The 15,620-nt window shown below is 44.9% G+C and overlaps 2 protein-coding genes across 2 annotated transcripts in view; one reads left to right on the top strand and one right to left on the bottom strand.

Moving 5' to 3' along the window:
- Positions 1–3,261, top strand: part of LOC123093717 (uncharacterized) — a 5,835-nt gene extending 2,574 nt beyond the window's left edge. The window contains exons 2-3 of the mRNA XM_044515734.1: positions 1,142–2,806; positions 2,887–3,261. Of these exons, the coding sequence (XP_044371669.1) occupies positions 1,196–2,806; positions 2,887–3,048 (1,773 nt within the window). The 5' untranslated portion in view covers positions 1,142–1,195 and the 3' untranslated portion in view covers positions 3,049–3,261. The remainder of the gene's footprint in view (positions 1–1,141; positions 2,807–2,886) is intronic.
- Positions 3,262–3,416: 155 nt separating this feature from the next.
- On the bottom strand, positions 3,417–12,736 carry LOC123093716 (thyroid adenoma-associated protein homolog). Its single transcript, XM_044515733.1, has 6 exons — positions 12,520–12,736; positions 12,056–12,164; positions 8,641–11,890; positions 8,023–8,282; positions 6,451–7,044; positions 3,417–6,008 (listed from the first exon to the last, which is right to left on the bottom strand). Exons 3-6 carry the CDS (start codon positions 11,866–11,868, stop codon positions 3,647–3,649), a joined length of 6,444 nt encoding a protein of 2,147 aa, XP_044371668.1. The 5' UTR covers positions 11,869–11,890; positions 12,056–12,164; positions 12,520–12,736; the 3' UTR covers positions 3,417–3,646.
- Positions 12,737–15,620: the final 2,884 nt, after the last annotated feature.

Here is a 15,620-nt window from a genome sequence, read left to right as displayed (position 1 = left end):
GGGAAACTCATTGCTCTGTTTTCAGTATTTTCTGATCCAGCACCGATACACGGAAACTGAAACTGCTTCACTGCCATCTTATCAATATTTGAGCCGCTGGTGATGAATGCAATTAAGTTCTTCCTTTTTTTGGTTGGCCATTATTCCCTACTAGTGCTTGCTTTTCTGCAGGCTGCTGCTGCTGCTTTAGTTTTCATGCCTAACTAAGAACCATAAAAGAAAACACTTATCTTTTAGTCCAGTTGACTCCTCTCTGAAATAATTGCAGAGGATAAGAAATTGCTCTGTTCTTGCTTGTGCACCAATCTCTTCTTCAAGTGCTGCATTTACTTTTCCACAGTCTTATGCCCAATGCTTCAGTGATAGTGCATTCTAAGCAATGGACTCCACTTGGTAGTAGTACAGTTAGTAGTACTAGCATGTTCTCTTGCTTCTACTGAAATGAAAGGAAGGACTTCAGAATTTGGATAGTACCGTTTTCATGGATAGAGTGTACGCGGCGATCTTACGGAGAGAAAGCTTAATTTTTTGCCCAATTGGTGCCGCTGAGTTGGTACTTGGGGAATTTATAACCCTGTGCTGTGAATCAATCATTTCCATTGGGAAGAAGAGAGGGTCTCTCTCTGGGTTGGTTCATCATAATGATTTCTGGGCAATTTGTGTGTAAGCACTACAGGTACAGCCGTACAGGTTTCTTCAGTAGCCTTATGTTGGGCATAGGATGTTTCATAGAAAATGGCCAACACATGGACCTCTCCTGGCAGCTGCTGTCCATTCATATTGTTTTAAGGATTCGATTGATTGGTTAATTAGAAAATCTTATGAATGTTTGCTCCATGATCTTGCGCGCAAAATATGTTTAGATTCTCGGTACAGTTGGTCAGGGGGCATTTATTTGCTTACTATTTAGGGAAAGTCATTACTCCCTTTTCAGTACTTTCTGATCCGGCGCCGATACACGCAAACTGCTTGACAGTCATCTTATCAATATTTTCGGATCCGGCACCGATATACCGGAAACTGCTTAGCTGTCATCGTAGACAACATAGGCATGATTTTGGTAGTTCTTAATTTCCTGTCTATCCATAAGATTTGGGTTTTCTGTCATCTTTAACACGCCAGTCATGTTACTGCTGTGCAGGTAATCAAGATCAGATTTTCCAGCATTCACTAGATTTTTGGTTCTTCGGTGAAGATGGAGCTTGTCTATTTGGAAAGGAGAAATGGATTACGCGGCGACAGCGCCGCTCCAGAGTTCAGTGGAAGGTCAGAAGATGACCATCATCAACACCTGCCAGTTGTTGCACCTGAGGTTCAGTCTGATCTGGCTCTGGTAAACTACAGGCAGACATTTCCATTAGATGAGAGGAAGAGCAGGAGCTGCCAGTCATGCCACAGGTCACCATGCTCTTGCGGTGGCGACGCGCCTCGCCCCGACTTGTGCCCGACGCTCCCTGCCAAGATGATGATCTTGGAGTTCCTGATAAGAAGCCTGAGGCACCCAACAAGAACCCACAACGTGAGTGATCTCGACGACTTGATCAGCGGCGGAGCCAGCACCGGGAATGTCACCCTCGGTCCTTCGGACAAGATGATGCTGGACTCCTTACATGCGCTGGTGAACGCCAAGACAAGGCCGACGAAGAGCCCCTCGTTCTTCCTCCCGGGGGGCAAGATGAGGAAAACCCGGTCAAGATCCCACACCATAACACAGTCAGAGATACTGAACCTGATATCCCCGGAGACATGGGAGATGTCCTCCCACGGGGCATCATCGCCGTCGAAGAGAAGTGCGGCGGAGCTCGCCGCGCATGAAGGGACGGCGCCTTCTTGCTCCGGCACGGCATGTCTGAGGTCAAATCAGCCTGGTCTGTCCTCATACCCACCACCATCATCATCTCTTAGTGCAGGCCTTCTGCAGTGCATTTGGAAAGATGGGCTCCCTCACTTTGAACTGTCAGTGGACAATCCTATGGCAGTGTACACTGCAAGCCCTGTCAAGAAGCCGCATGGCGACGGCAAAGCCGCGGCCGCCGCCGACCACGTCTACCTGTTCCATTCGGACGAGCAAGGGAAGAAGGACTGGATGGGGAACTACTCGAGCAGCGTGTCGAAACTCGTCGGCAAGATGAAGGTGACAAGCTCTCTGGTCCTGGGCTCAGACGGGTCAAGGTGTGTGGAGACCGAGTTTGTCATGTATGGCTCCCCTGATGACTACCTGAGGCAGATGCAGAGCGCCTACAGTGTTGCAAAGGGCAAGGGGCTGGTGAAGAGGGTGGCAGAGATCATGAGGTCGCCCAATGCTTCCTCCAGCCCAAAACATGCTGCATGGGGAAGGTTTGGCAGACCTTCTTCCCCGCTGCGGTTCGACGACGATGTGCGCGAAATGCTCAATGCCGAACTGGGCGGCGCTGGAAAGGCGACAGGGTTGGTGAGCCTCGCCGCTGACGATCTGCCGACCAACCAGGAGGTGGCGGCGATCGTGGTGAGGGAACGGCGGGAAGAGCCGGCCGTCGTCGGCGGCTGGGGCCTCAAGTTCCTTGAGAAGGCCGGAGGAGCCGCTCATCCAGAGGAGAGTAAGAAGGCAAGGTGGTGCATAAGCGCCATTGTTCCAAGAGGCTACCACGGCGGCGTGGCATCCGAGAATGGCGGCCCATCGGGGCTCGTCGAGCGATGGCGGAACAGCGGCCGCTGCGAGTGCGGCGGGTGGGACCTCGGCTGCCCCATCAGAGTGCTGAGCAACGACGGCGGCGGGTCGTCGCCGCCGCCTGAGGACGGTGCCAAATCGGTGGAGCTGTCACCAGCGGTAAGCACACAATTCAGACAGGATTTTATGTTTCAGAAGAAGTGGCAATATTGTTCATCTCCGTTTCTATCTAATTCCAGGGGGCGAGGAGCGGCGGCGAGCCGGCGGTGAGGCTGGTGAGCCTCGCGGAGGGCCTGTACATCCTCTACTTTGACGCCGGCGTGGTCTCGCCGCTGCAGTGCTTCGCCGCCGGCGTAGCGGTGGTCCACAGCCAGGCGCCCCAGCTCCACCCAAAACTGTGAACCGCCTGTAGTTGGGTTGAAGAAACTGACCTTCTTGTAAGATTGTTGACTTTATCTTGAGAGAGATGTGTAAATGTCCAGAGCTCGAGCTGTTAATTCATCAGCTTTTCTGGATGAAGGCTGAAAACCTGAAACTGTAGTAGGAATCACAGACCATGTAAAAAAATGGTGCCGATATAAAGTGCACAGATTTATTTACAGCTTTTTATTTAACTGACCGATTGCCTAACTCGATTGACGAGGCAAAGAATTCAATGGGCCATTGTGCTGATTTTTGGCTGCAGTTTTCACCACGATGAGATTCACATTAGCCACTGAAGCTGCTGTTGATTTATCAGCTACTCGAAACTAAAATCATGTAATATTCCTGATGCAGAACATACGGCGGCGACTTCTGTATAATAACAAATCATAGCACAACAGTTTCACCCCCAATAAAACAAAATTATGGTGGCTGCAAAACTTGGCTGTAGAAAGAAACACGGTTTACAGATACTCATCACATGTACCAAAAACAATTTGCAAATTGGTTCCAGACCGAGTAACCGCTATCTCGCTTGAAAGGGGCTACTTAATTGTTGTATATGAGAAAGAAAATTCATCTGAGGAGAAAATACGGATCAAAACTTTCCGAGGCGGCGGAGCCTCCCCCCTGGTCCTCCTCCGGCTTATGCGACCGCTTCACCAGCAAGTAAAGGTTGGAGATCAAAGGGTTCTTCAGGAACGGCGTGATGAACCCCTCCAGGTCTGAAAATTCTCGCAGATACGATTCGTGCCTGTCCTCTGCTTGTTCCGGTAACCACCTTGATTCGGTGAGCGCGTACAGGCCGAGCAGATTTGTGTATACTGACGCGAACACATCCTTGTGGTTGCCGATGCCGCCAATCCAATCGGTCTTCCCCTCTTTCTCAAGGTAGCCACTCGTCAACGACGTTAGCTGGTGCAAGAAGCGCTCCCTCCAGTTCTGCAACAACGCTTCACTTCTCCCTGATGTTGCCAGCTGATGCCCAGACCGCACGAGCTTCTGAATGTTTGAGCAGCTGATTTGACATATCAGCAGCTTCTCCTCATGGTGGTTATCGATTTCTTTATCGAATATCTGACGGACCAGGTCACCATCCGAGTCCAACGTGTTGGCAGTGTCCAAAACCATCCTTAGCAAGTACTCGACGTATTTCAGCCAGTGACCAAACAAGCAGGTTATGAATTCGAAGCTCAACGCAATCACTCTGTCCACCTGCAGTGGCGTGGAATCATCACATAGCTTATTGCCTGACCCATTTCCAATTATCTTCTGGACATCGTTGGCGAGTTTCTGCCGAAGATGGACATCCTCGTCCTCCAGCAACTGGATGCATATGAACCATAGGTCAAGTATCTTGCATGCATAGAGACTGGCAAATTCACCCCCGCTAGCTTTCAAGCATTTCTCCTCGAGATGGCATTCGTTGTCTTGTTCCGAAGGAATGTATGCGTTGGACACACAAGCATTGACATAATTTGCCTCTTCAAGAAGCCCTGAAGCGATAATTGCTTCAGCGGCAGCCCTACGAGAATTCACAGTTTCAGATGGTGCACTTTGCTTCTTAACAAGACTGACAAAAAGGTCTGTGCTGACAATGGCTGCGGACAATCTATCATTCCCTTTGTGGATACTCCCAGAGGAAGTAGAGAGCTCACTCGTTTTAAGACCTTCCGGTAACACGCCATCCCTCATCAATTTAGCAAACTGCTTCATGCACATACCCATGCAACATAGAATTATTTCTCTGGTTTTCGCATGTGACACAGTGCTGTTCAAATGAACTAATCTGTCCCAGATGGATAAAAATGTATTGCAATCTTCTCCATTGTTGAACTGGCATTCCACGTTCCATGAAAATATGATCCTTAGACTATAATAAAGGCATTTGGGGTGTTCTTCCACAGATAACCGTTCCATAATCATAGAGTGCAGACTAGCCCTAGCCCATTGATGCAAAATGTTCTTACTATCACCAGACCTGATTGATTTCACAAGCTGCAGAATCCTCTTCAGCGCTGTGATTCTAACATCATATATAGGATCGGCAAGGCAAGACATTATCTCCTTGTGCAGCTCAGTGAGGGAGACTGCACAAGGCGTCTCTGACATGCTTGAAGTCGACTGATCAAGTATTTGCAATCGAACATCTTCCTCGGCGGTTTCATCATGTCCCTTGGGAATACCAACACAGCTGAAATATGATGCAACTGCTTGCTGCTGAAATTCAATCTGGGTAGGATCATGGAAAGCATGGTGAGTTGACGTTACATTGTTCAGACTCTGGGAACTCAACTGTAACAGCAGTGTCCGGATAACATCAGTATGCTTGCTTTTCCCTGTTCTTGCAACATCAAGCATCTGATCCAGAACACGCAAGTATGATGTACTTACAACAGGGCATGCACATAATTTACGGCAGCCAAGCCAAGAGCACTTTGAGAGAACCTCAATTAGTTGGCCAAGAATCTGATCCTTCTTGTTACTGTCTGTCAAGCCTCTGTAGTTGCTATCGAGAAGGGAAAACAGCTGCAGAAGAAGGCCATGAATTGAATTGAATGAAGAAGACTGAGAATTATGAGTTGACACTTTACGACCTCCACAAGGTAAATCATCCAGTATATCACCAACAACATGCTGCAGTCTCTCATTAGATACCAGACCAATTAAAGCCCTTGATGCAAGGACACGGACCCGGTAGTTACTCTGGGTAGCACATTTCTGGATAAAAGGTAAAAGCAAAAACGGATCTAAAGGATCATCAGTTGCACAGCTAATGGGTGACGGCTTAAGCCTTGATAAAAGAATAAGAATAGGGCACAGGCTGGGGTGTATGGCTTTTGCGATATGTGACTCTAAATTGCGGGAAACCCCATCAGCTAATAGTTCTGTTGCAACTTTCAGTTCACTAGAAAGGAAAGGATGAAGTGCCGGGTACCTATACATAATAAAACAAGGCACAACTCAGTCAATAAAATAGCCAATCCCACCAACTGAATATTAGTTTGGGAAAATATTGGATATAATGTTTCACCATAAACAAACACAAGAACAAAAGGTTTACACAAGAATAGCAATCCTACATCAGGACTACAATAAATAAACTAGTATTCTTTTTGGAAGTAATTCCACTCTTTTATCATATCGACAACACTGAGGTGCTTAACCAAAAAAAAATGATTATCAGTATTATACTTGCATCAAACTAATTGCTATTTTTCTCATGATATTAATGTGTAAGAAAAACATGCTAACATAAGATCACAAGACCAATGTTACCAGACTGGAAACTATATACTAAACTTGTAAGAACAGCATGGCAATATTAGACCACAATACCAACGTTACCAGACTGCAAACTATATACCAAATGAACTTGCCTGTGGAAGAATTCAAGGCCAGATATTGACCGTCGTGCAGATTCGCGTTTCTGCACATTCAAAAATCCAACCATGCGGCGAACCAGTGCAGTATATGCTAGACAAGCTGCATTACGCACTTCCCAGTAAGGAGATGAAAATGCATGTACTGCAACTATCGTTGCCTCAGCACAGAAACCCGAAGTGTCAGCTGCTAAATTTGCATCATTAAAAGCAGCTCTAAGCACATTGAATGCATGCACTGTAGGAACAACACCCTCATCTCGGCTTTTTGACAAATTTCCATTAGAATGAACACTTGTGGTGATTCCTGATTGTGACTCGCATGAATCTACAATGCAGTCTTTCATTGCTTCAGATTTCTGGTTGTGATCTTTCTCAAAATTAGATAAAGACGTTTTAGCAAATTCTATCAGCCATTGTAATGCCCTTGGAAGTAGCTTCTTTGGGGTTCCTTCTGGCTCTGCCAGGAATAGTGCCATAAAAGAAGCAGGGATTCCTGCGCTCCTTCTTAGCAAATCATCCACAGTTTGCCCTTTAGCAACTGCCCTGTCCATCAGTAACACCATCCACGATTCCGTCATTTTGCAGAGCCTGTGAATGATAAGAGAAATTAAAGATCCTCGGGAACTAGGATATAATCCATTAAAAGTTTCTACTGGACATGATACACAACTGTCTGACATGAACCTAGCTTAACTGCAAGGAAGTTTCAACTCCACATACACATAAATCCAGAATCGGGTTTCAACAAAAAATTACTACATACTACTGTACTTATGATGTCGAGACCATAAGAGGGCATGTACAATGGAAGCACCCGTTTGGTGCTGCCCCGTAGTCCATCTAGGCATAAAAATCTGAAACCACCACATAATTTTTTCTATTGTCCAACGGAAGCTACCATCTAGTGGGACCTACGTAGCGTCAGCCATCTACCATGCAGCGCAGAAGGTGGGAGCAGCAAAGGTCCCCATCTCTCCTTTTCCTCCCCCATTTCTCTCTCTGTTTGAACTTTTTCCACTTTCCAAGCTGAAGAAGCCGTCTCCTCTGCAAGCTGCGCCTGTGGTCTGCAAGCAGCACCTGCATCACCACCGTGGCATCCGAACCTATCTGGACTGTAGGGCAGTAGCTCTGAGGCGACGCGATGGCCATGCCCTAATGGCGAAGAATGATGATGACAAACATCTATTAACAAGGAAAACTTGCACAGTTTTGAATTTCACCCCTCAGACTATCACAAATTTGCAGGTGTCCACAGTTGCGGTGTATATGCATCACCGCATTACTCAAAATATTCATGTTGAATATCATTGTACTTCCACAAGGATAAAAGGTTTTTTAACGGAAGGCTGGATTTTATTACACCTCCACAAGGATGAAACTGATTAAAAAGTTGGAGGATGGTGTTGTGTGATATGATATCTCACAAATTCAAGGAATGAAATGTTACCTATTGCTGAATTTTTCATACATAAATTTCAAATGTAAACAAGAATTGCGGCACCTAGTTATCATAAACAATGTTTCCCTTGGTTTCCAAAGAGGTCCTACATGGGCAATGGAACATACCTTGAATCATTTGAGCAAAGAAGACGGTTGCAGAGGGCAGTAAGTCCAGCCCTTGTCTTATCAATTGCACCATTATGCTTCATTTTAAGAAGAACTTGCAAAAAATGATCACCCATCATCTCTAACTGTTCCACATCTAGAACCTCCCCAGACATGTTTGTCTGCTCGGTATTGTCAGACAAACCATTCTGAGATGAATTTGAGTGAGAACAGACAGGCAATGGAATTTTCCTGACGATGGTTCCAAATAGAAGGCTAACCTGAAATATAAATGGAAAACTTACACCATAGAAAGACTATTAAAAAACTATATCCGGATAACTGCATTGGTACAATATAATATTGGTAATGGATCTGAGACGCAACGTATGAACTTCCCAGAAATAATAACCTTTTCTCAACCTAACAAATTTACCAAAATTGTGCTCTCAAACAGGACAAGTGTTACATAAATAAGTGGACAAACATGTATTTCGGAAGAAAAAAATACTGACAACAAAGTTGGTCCATGCCATATGATCAATATATTTTACGCAATTGCTTAAGCTCAAAACTAAAGCTAGTGAAAAGCAACTTCGAAACTTAGGTGAGTAAAGTAATAAAGAACAAATCCATTACCTCCTTCATAGCAAGCCAGCAACCAACCATAATAACATGTTCGGCCGGTTTGCCATTATTCCCTGATTTGGCATTCTTCTCTGTTGTTGCTAAATCAGTATCAGGTTGATCCTCATCAATTATATCCAAGAGAAAGGAGCCATCATCAATCATGTCATCCATATCACATGGCATATACCATGCATCAGAAGAAACTACCCACAGGGCTAGAGATGTTATACGCATTATGAGTTGAAGAAGCTTTCCAACCAAACTCCTCATCTCTGAAAGACACGATTGGATTGCTGCAGAGTTCCAATGCAGCTCATCAAATGTGTAGCGCAAGGTAAGAAGAACTCCATGAACAAAGCTTCTCTTACATGCTTCACCAAGATCCCTCTCACCCTCTTCTACAACAGTACACAACCACTGAATGAGTGATGAAATGTACTGTGCAACTGGGTTTTGACTGGTAATTACTTCTGTATCTCCATCTGTAGATTTTGTGTAACACTGAAGGCAATCATTTTCTTCAGAGAAAACAATAACACATCCAAGCTCCAAAACATACTTCCGAAATATAAGTCGGAATGTTAATGCGCCAGCGTCACTTTCCCGAACCCGCGGGCTTAGCACGAGTTCTTTTGCCCATCTGATAACATCATTTATGGATGCACTCTCGGAAATTCCAGGAAGAGGTGTTGGAAACTGCAACAGAATGCGGAAAGAATTTTCCCTTAGCTTGTCCCAGCTATCAATTATAGACCCTACAAATGAAATTGTTGAATCTGGCAATGTTATGCTGTCATTATAAGGATGAACATCAGTCTTCCCTTCAGAGCGACGAATAGGCCATACATCTAGCATTATAAGAATAAGCTCCATTGCAATTGTTTTCCTTTCATAAGGGGCAGAAGGGTAACAAGAATTAAATAGGAAGGAGCCCAACCACTTCATGAACTGGAAGAGATCTTCCGCCCTCTGCACAGTAGTGTCCATAACAGTGTCAACAGGATCAGCTTCTTTTACAATAGAGTTTTGTGATGGCAGCCATGATCCCTGCTTTAGCTGTCTGTCCAGTGCTGTGCGCACCCTAGCAAAAAACTTTCTAAATAAACCTGCCCATTTCATTTGAAATGCTGTTGAGCTACAACGCATATTCAATGGTACTGCTAGTTTGAGCAAGCTCAGTTCCAAGGAGGATGGAAGACTTGATGTCTTGGGATTTAGGAAGAGAGATTCAGCAGCATCTATACGCAGAGTTTCATCACTGTGTGTCAGTGCCAAAACAAACCAATTAGCAGGTACTCTAACAGTAATCCCTTTAACAGATATGATTACAGCACCCTTATTATCCTCCTGCTCAAGCAATTCATCAGAATCCATATGAATGTCCCCTTCAACAAGTGCGAGATTTCGAGAGACCTTTAGCAGTGAAACCAGTGCGGCTATACATTGGTCACTTTTCAATGGCACATCCAGTTTATTTGCATTTGCACTCGGGCCTACAGAGATGAATCCAAGCATTGCAAATATACTGTCTGTGTCAACTTCGATGACAGTGGGTAGTGCATAAGTATTTAAATTGGATCGTAGCTTCGAATTCCCAGATACTAATCCCCGCATCAAAGGAGGCAAGCACAACCCTCTAAAGGCATCATATCCTTGCTCAACACCATCCTCATTCCAGCATTCATCCCTTAAATTCTCAAGGAAGCATTTTAAAAACGATGTTGCAGCACAACAAACATCATCATCTATGTAAGCATACGCTGTTTCTAAAAGGAGATTTGATTTCAAGCTTAAAAGAGATTTGGCACCCAGTCGCCTCGTCAAAGAAGCTAAAGGGATATATCTCCCTTTGCATCGCGGACCTAGGCGGAGTAAATCATTTGCAATGTCACACAGAACCAATTTGACGCTTTGGTCTTCTGATGGAAGAGACGATTCAATATCCAATAGGAGATCAAAGATGAGGTGCACTTGTTTTACAGTCTGACTCAAAGGATCTTCCAGGTTGCTCCATATGATTTTTAATACACGGTTGACAACATCCCTAGAGAAAGGCTTATAGTCACCAGTGAAATCAGTGAAATCAGCCAAAACAGATGTCTTAATCTGCTGCAGACATATTTGAGTCACTGTCAGAGCATGGAAATTGAAGTGCCTATCAATGGGGTTCTCACAGTGCATGCAAAGCTCAGGTAAAATCCCATCATACAATACAGTCCATAACGATCCATTTGAATGAAGCTGACGCACGTTGAGTGCTTTCCTTGGAATAGCCGTCAAAATCCCTCTGAGCAAACATAGTCTACTCAAAACGGAGAGATCTCTGATTTCTTCACTCAGATGAAAATCAGAAAGTGCATCATGCGCAGCTAGATCCTTTATATCTTCATGGTCAGGAAAGATACCAAAGAGCCCTTGAGAAATAAACCAGGAAATCTGCTCGGGACTCATGAAAACCTGAATTGCAGCACAGAAGCTGACTCCAGAGGCCACCAGACAATCCCTCGAAAAGGCAAATGACTTTAGAACAGTCAGTATCGTCCTAACAGCACTCTTGAAGACAGCTGATGCCTTATCAAGTCCAGTAAACTTAGAAGGGTAACGCTGCAGCAAGTAGTACATGCAAGACATGGCCTCTTGGCACTGCTCCATCACAACTGGAGATGGCCGGGACCCGTCATCTATGTCCCTGATCACTCCGTCAAGCCCGGCCACCACATCCCATGCCATGATCTCTACACTCTTCTCAACTGCCTCATTCATAAAACCCAACTTGGGGTAGCCAATCAGTGATAACGCAGCTCGAGATACCAAAAATCTCTTCTTTGCCTTGACACCAGAGCCACCATACTCTTCACATAGCAAAGTAAAGCAAGAGCTAATGAGCGCGGAGAACTTGTTGCACTTGGCAAGCACAGATATTAGCACGCGATGGAGAGGGAGCGAGTTCTCAAAGAAGAGGATCTCCAAATAAAGCTTGGCGGCAGCAAGCACGGCATCATCAGATATCGCTGGAGCAGAAAGAAACTGCACAAACGCCGAGGCGAAGTCCTTGACCACAACGATTTGCGCGTAGGTGGATAGCAGGGATATCAAATTGTTCAACTGGGCGAAGAAATTGGACGCGGAGACCTGGGCCGGCACAAGGGGCAGTGCTTCCAGGTAGTGCTTGGGGAAGACGACCGATGTGTAGGTGTAGCGATGCCGGTGCTGCAGCGACCGCCAATTGGACGACATTATGCACTGATGCCAATTCAACCTGACAGACAGAGAGATAAATAAATAAATTCGTCAGTTCCAGCACGATATTCTGGTCAATATTCAACAACAAGAATGAATCATAACTGGGAAACTTAGAGCTCTTGTAATTTGGATGAGTAAAATAGGGGGGTTGTGGTCTCAGGATATTAAGCGAAGAACTAACCAAACCACGCGCTGCTCCCTGCCTACACGGGCTGCCGCCTCTTGCTGCTGTCTTCACCGGCCCGTTCTGCTCCTTGCCTCTGCTCTCTGCATAAGCCCGCAACTCTGGTCTGCACCAAATTCAGCGATGCACGTTAGCTGCGAGCAAGCATCAACAAGCAAACTAGCAATTTGAATCCCTCTACCAGGGCCGGCGGCAAGCAAGCATCAACAAGCAGTGGCGGTTTTTACACTAGTAGTAGTAGGTCTTCAACAGGTTTAGTCAGTGTATTGCGCAAACTCATGTGGAAAAGTGGTCAGCTAATGACTGAAAGCAGACAAGCAGACCTAGGCGCGGCGGCGGCGGCGGCGGGAGGAAGCACATAAGAACTCCACGGCGGCCAGCAGGGGCACGGCGCCGCGGCGAGCTCCTAAACCTAGGTCGCCGCCGGGGATAAGGGGTGAGCGCGAGAGCAGAAAACTCACCGCCGAGTGGTTGCTGCTGCTGCTGTCCGTCGCCGGGAGGTAGCCGCCGGCGTAGAAGTCCACCGGAGCGTCGCCGTCGCCTGCCACCGGAGCGCCGCCGCAGCTCGCCGCCACGGGGAAGAGGAGGCGAAGCGAAGGAGAGGGGAGGAGGGGTTTAGGGTTTCCTCTTTTTTCTTTTTAATTCCAAACTCTTCCCCTCTCTGAACCTTGTTTTTGCTCCGAGGCCACTCTGACCAGAGTACCCTTTTCTTTAAGCCATGCGGCGCACTTTATTCATCATTTTTCTTTTGGATGCACATTTTCTATCAAGCCCATCAGTGCATTTTCTCACATGGTTTCCCATCAAAACTTCGTCATCTTATCAGTAATTTAATTATTTACTCCCTCTGTAAAGAAATATAAGATCGTTTAGATCATTAAGAGTTATCTTTTAGATATTATTATATATATTAAACACCGCTATCGCAAATACTTGTAGTGATTGGAGCACAGTCTGATTAAATTTATTTTCCTCCTACTGATAATTTTATTTTCTCCCAGTAATTTCACGCAATTAACAACACTTTTTGAAAGACGAACAAAATCGTCGCTTCTATCTACTCCCATCGTAGCTGGGAGACCAATGTACTTATCATACATAGTCCATAGTCTCTGTCATGATATTTAATTCAGAGCAAACATGCGCCTTTAAAATTGGGGCTAAAATAAATGTCGCATTTCCCTTAACTCATCATCCGTCAGAAGCTAGTGCGATGTTGATCAAGAACTTGTCTCAACGAGATTGCATTAACAACATTTACCTTCATAAGGACTAAGGAATCATTAGCAAAAAAAGTGAAACTATGGTGCATTTTTGCACACCATTAACCCTTCCATGTCATGAATCTCCGCTTTATGAGCCAAAAGACTTGATCCCCTCTGCACGGAGATCCCGTGTTGGTACAAATTGGTCAGTTTGATAATTGAATCTAACCATATACTTTACTTACTTCACACATGCCATTAATAGATCAACCAACTACCTCTCAAATCACCAATTGAATCATGGTGTCCTCCTAAAAAAGAAAATCCACTCAACACCATCATATGCTTTGTGCATATTAAGTTTCACTGCACAATACCTCTCCTTTCCATGTTTTTCATTTTTATCATATGCATACACTCATAAGCCACCAAGCTATTATTAGTAACGAGACGCCCGAGCACAAAAGCACTCTGAATAGGAGAAATGGCTTTATCTAGCACTCTCTTCGACCACATAGCTATCATATTTTATATAACTTTGTAAAGCACATTGCATAAGCTAATAAGACGATATTTGGTAACTCTATTTGAAGGTTCAGTTTTAGGGATAAGAACAATAATAGTGCCATTCCACCAATCAAGTATGATTTTATTATTCATCGCACATAACACTTCATTGCATAGAGAATCCCCAATAATATGACAACATTTTAAAAAAATTGCATGCAAACCATCATACCTTGAGCCTTCATGTCGCCAATTGAAAAATGAGTCGTTTTCATGTCTTTCGTTGAATAGGGCATCTGAAGCTTCTCGTACATGTCGAAAGTCACTTGAGGTATAACTTTCTCAAGAATTTTCCGGATCAACATCATCCACCTCTGTGGTAAACAATCCAGAATGGTAATTAGAGATCATCGGGTTAAGGTATGCAGTACCTTGACGACGAATCCCTGATCATCCTTTAGAGTGTTTTTTTTGTTGCATGCCCTCCTCGCACTAGCAGAACATTGAAAATAAAGACGTGTTCCGGTCTCCAAACTCGAAGCAATCCACTCTACTCCTTGCGCATAGTACAGTTCTTGCTCAATAAACTCTTCTATTTCTATCATTAATTATTTCTGCCTAGCTAGCCAGGTTTTCATCCGTCAATGCATCTCGTGTTATCTCTGAGCATTTTGTAACCTTTTTCCTCTTTTTTCGCAGGACATTTTTATCCCAATAATAGGACTCTGGTGGATAGCAGCAAGTTTTCTAGCTAGATCATGAGCATGCGCTCTAGAATCTGACGTAGGCTCCACCATTTCCCTGAACTGAGCCTCACGCAACCGACGAGCTTCGAATTACAACACCGCTGGTCCACTATAATCAGACTGTTGGCCTTCATCCCAATGCATCAAAGTTGCTCCGTGATTCGACCGATGTACTTTAGGTTTTCTAGCATAGCATCAACAAATTTGACATCCCTTCCAAGAGTGTGGATTTTTTGTACCCCAATACGAGTGTACCCATCTATCTAGATTATTCAGTTTGCATGAAGATTCATGCCATCCTTTATCTCCATCCTTTATATAGATATCTCTTTTTTTTTCAAACAAAAGAACATTTGACCTTGAAACTTTGCAGATCAACTAAACACAACGAATGTACCCTTGTGCTCGCGAGCTCACATGCACCCCCATGAATAGTAAAATAAATAAACTTTTTTTGGGAACAAACATTGATGAATTCTCAACATGTGTGCAAAATTTCTTGAAGAACAAATGTTCCAAAATTATTTCTAAAACCAAAATTGATGCTTTAAGAAACAGACTTTTGGAGCATCAATTTTGTTTTTCTCACGAAAGCATTTTTGACATGTTTTTTCTTCATGAAAATTTGCAGGCATGTTCAGAATTCGTCAATGTTTGATCCTAAAAAAGTTTCAGATTTTGTTTATTTACAATTTTTATTTTTTTACTATTCACGAGGGTGCATATGAGCTCGCGAGCAGAAACTTCGGGCCTGTTCTGAAACCATCTAACTTCTCTAAAACTTCTCATATCTAGCTTCTTATCCGGCTTCTTGCTTCAGCTGGCGATGCGAAAACGTTCTGGAGCGCCAATAGCTTCTCCCAGCGCCTGGATGACCAGACAGCCCAGCTGGGGCGCTCAAGGCCTGCTTCTACCACCTTGGGCCGGCTGGAAAGGGCCCATTACGGACCAAACCGCTCGGGCGTCAATGGCGCTGGAGCCAGATCCTCCGAGCCATGGAGGCGCAGCTCCCTGTACCAGGCGCGACGGACGGCGGCGACGACGGGATCCGGCGAGAAATAGACTGGGGCGACTGAATTTGTAGTCGGAGTCGACGATTTGGCC

This window comes from Triticum aestivum, chromosome 4B, assembly GCF_018294505.1.
Source record: "Triticum aestivum cultivar Chinese Spring chromosome 4B, IWGSC CS RefSeq v2.1, whole genome shotgun sequence".
Taxonomy (NCBI): domain Eukaryota; kingdom Viridiplantae; phylum Streptophyta; class Magnoliopsida; order Poales; family Poaceae; genus Triticum; species Triticum aestivum.
This window is presented reverse-complemented; position numbering and strand designations above follow the sequence as displayed.

Coding starts and splice junctions, on each gene's coding strand:
- LOC123093716 (XM_044515733.1), bottom strand. CDS start 11,868: ATGTCGTCCAATTGGCGGTCGCTGCAGCACCGGCATCGCTACACCTAC. Junction 8,283..8,640: donor GCTGGCTTGCTATGAAGGAG/GTAATGGATTTG, acceptor TTTATATTTCAG/GTTAGCCTTCTATTTGGAAC. Junction 7,045..8,022: donor CTTTGCTCAAATGATTCAAG/GTATGTTCCATT, acceptor TATCATTCACAG/GCTCTGCAAAATGACGGAAT.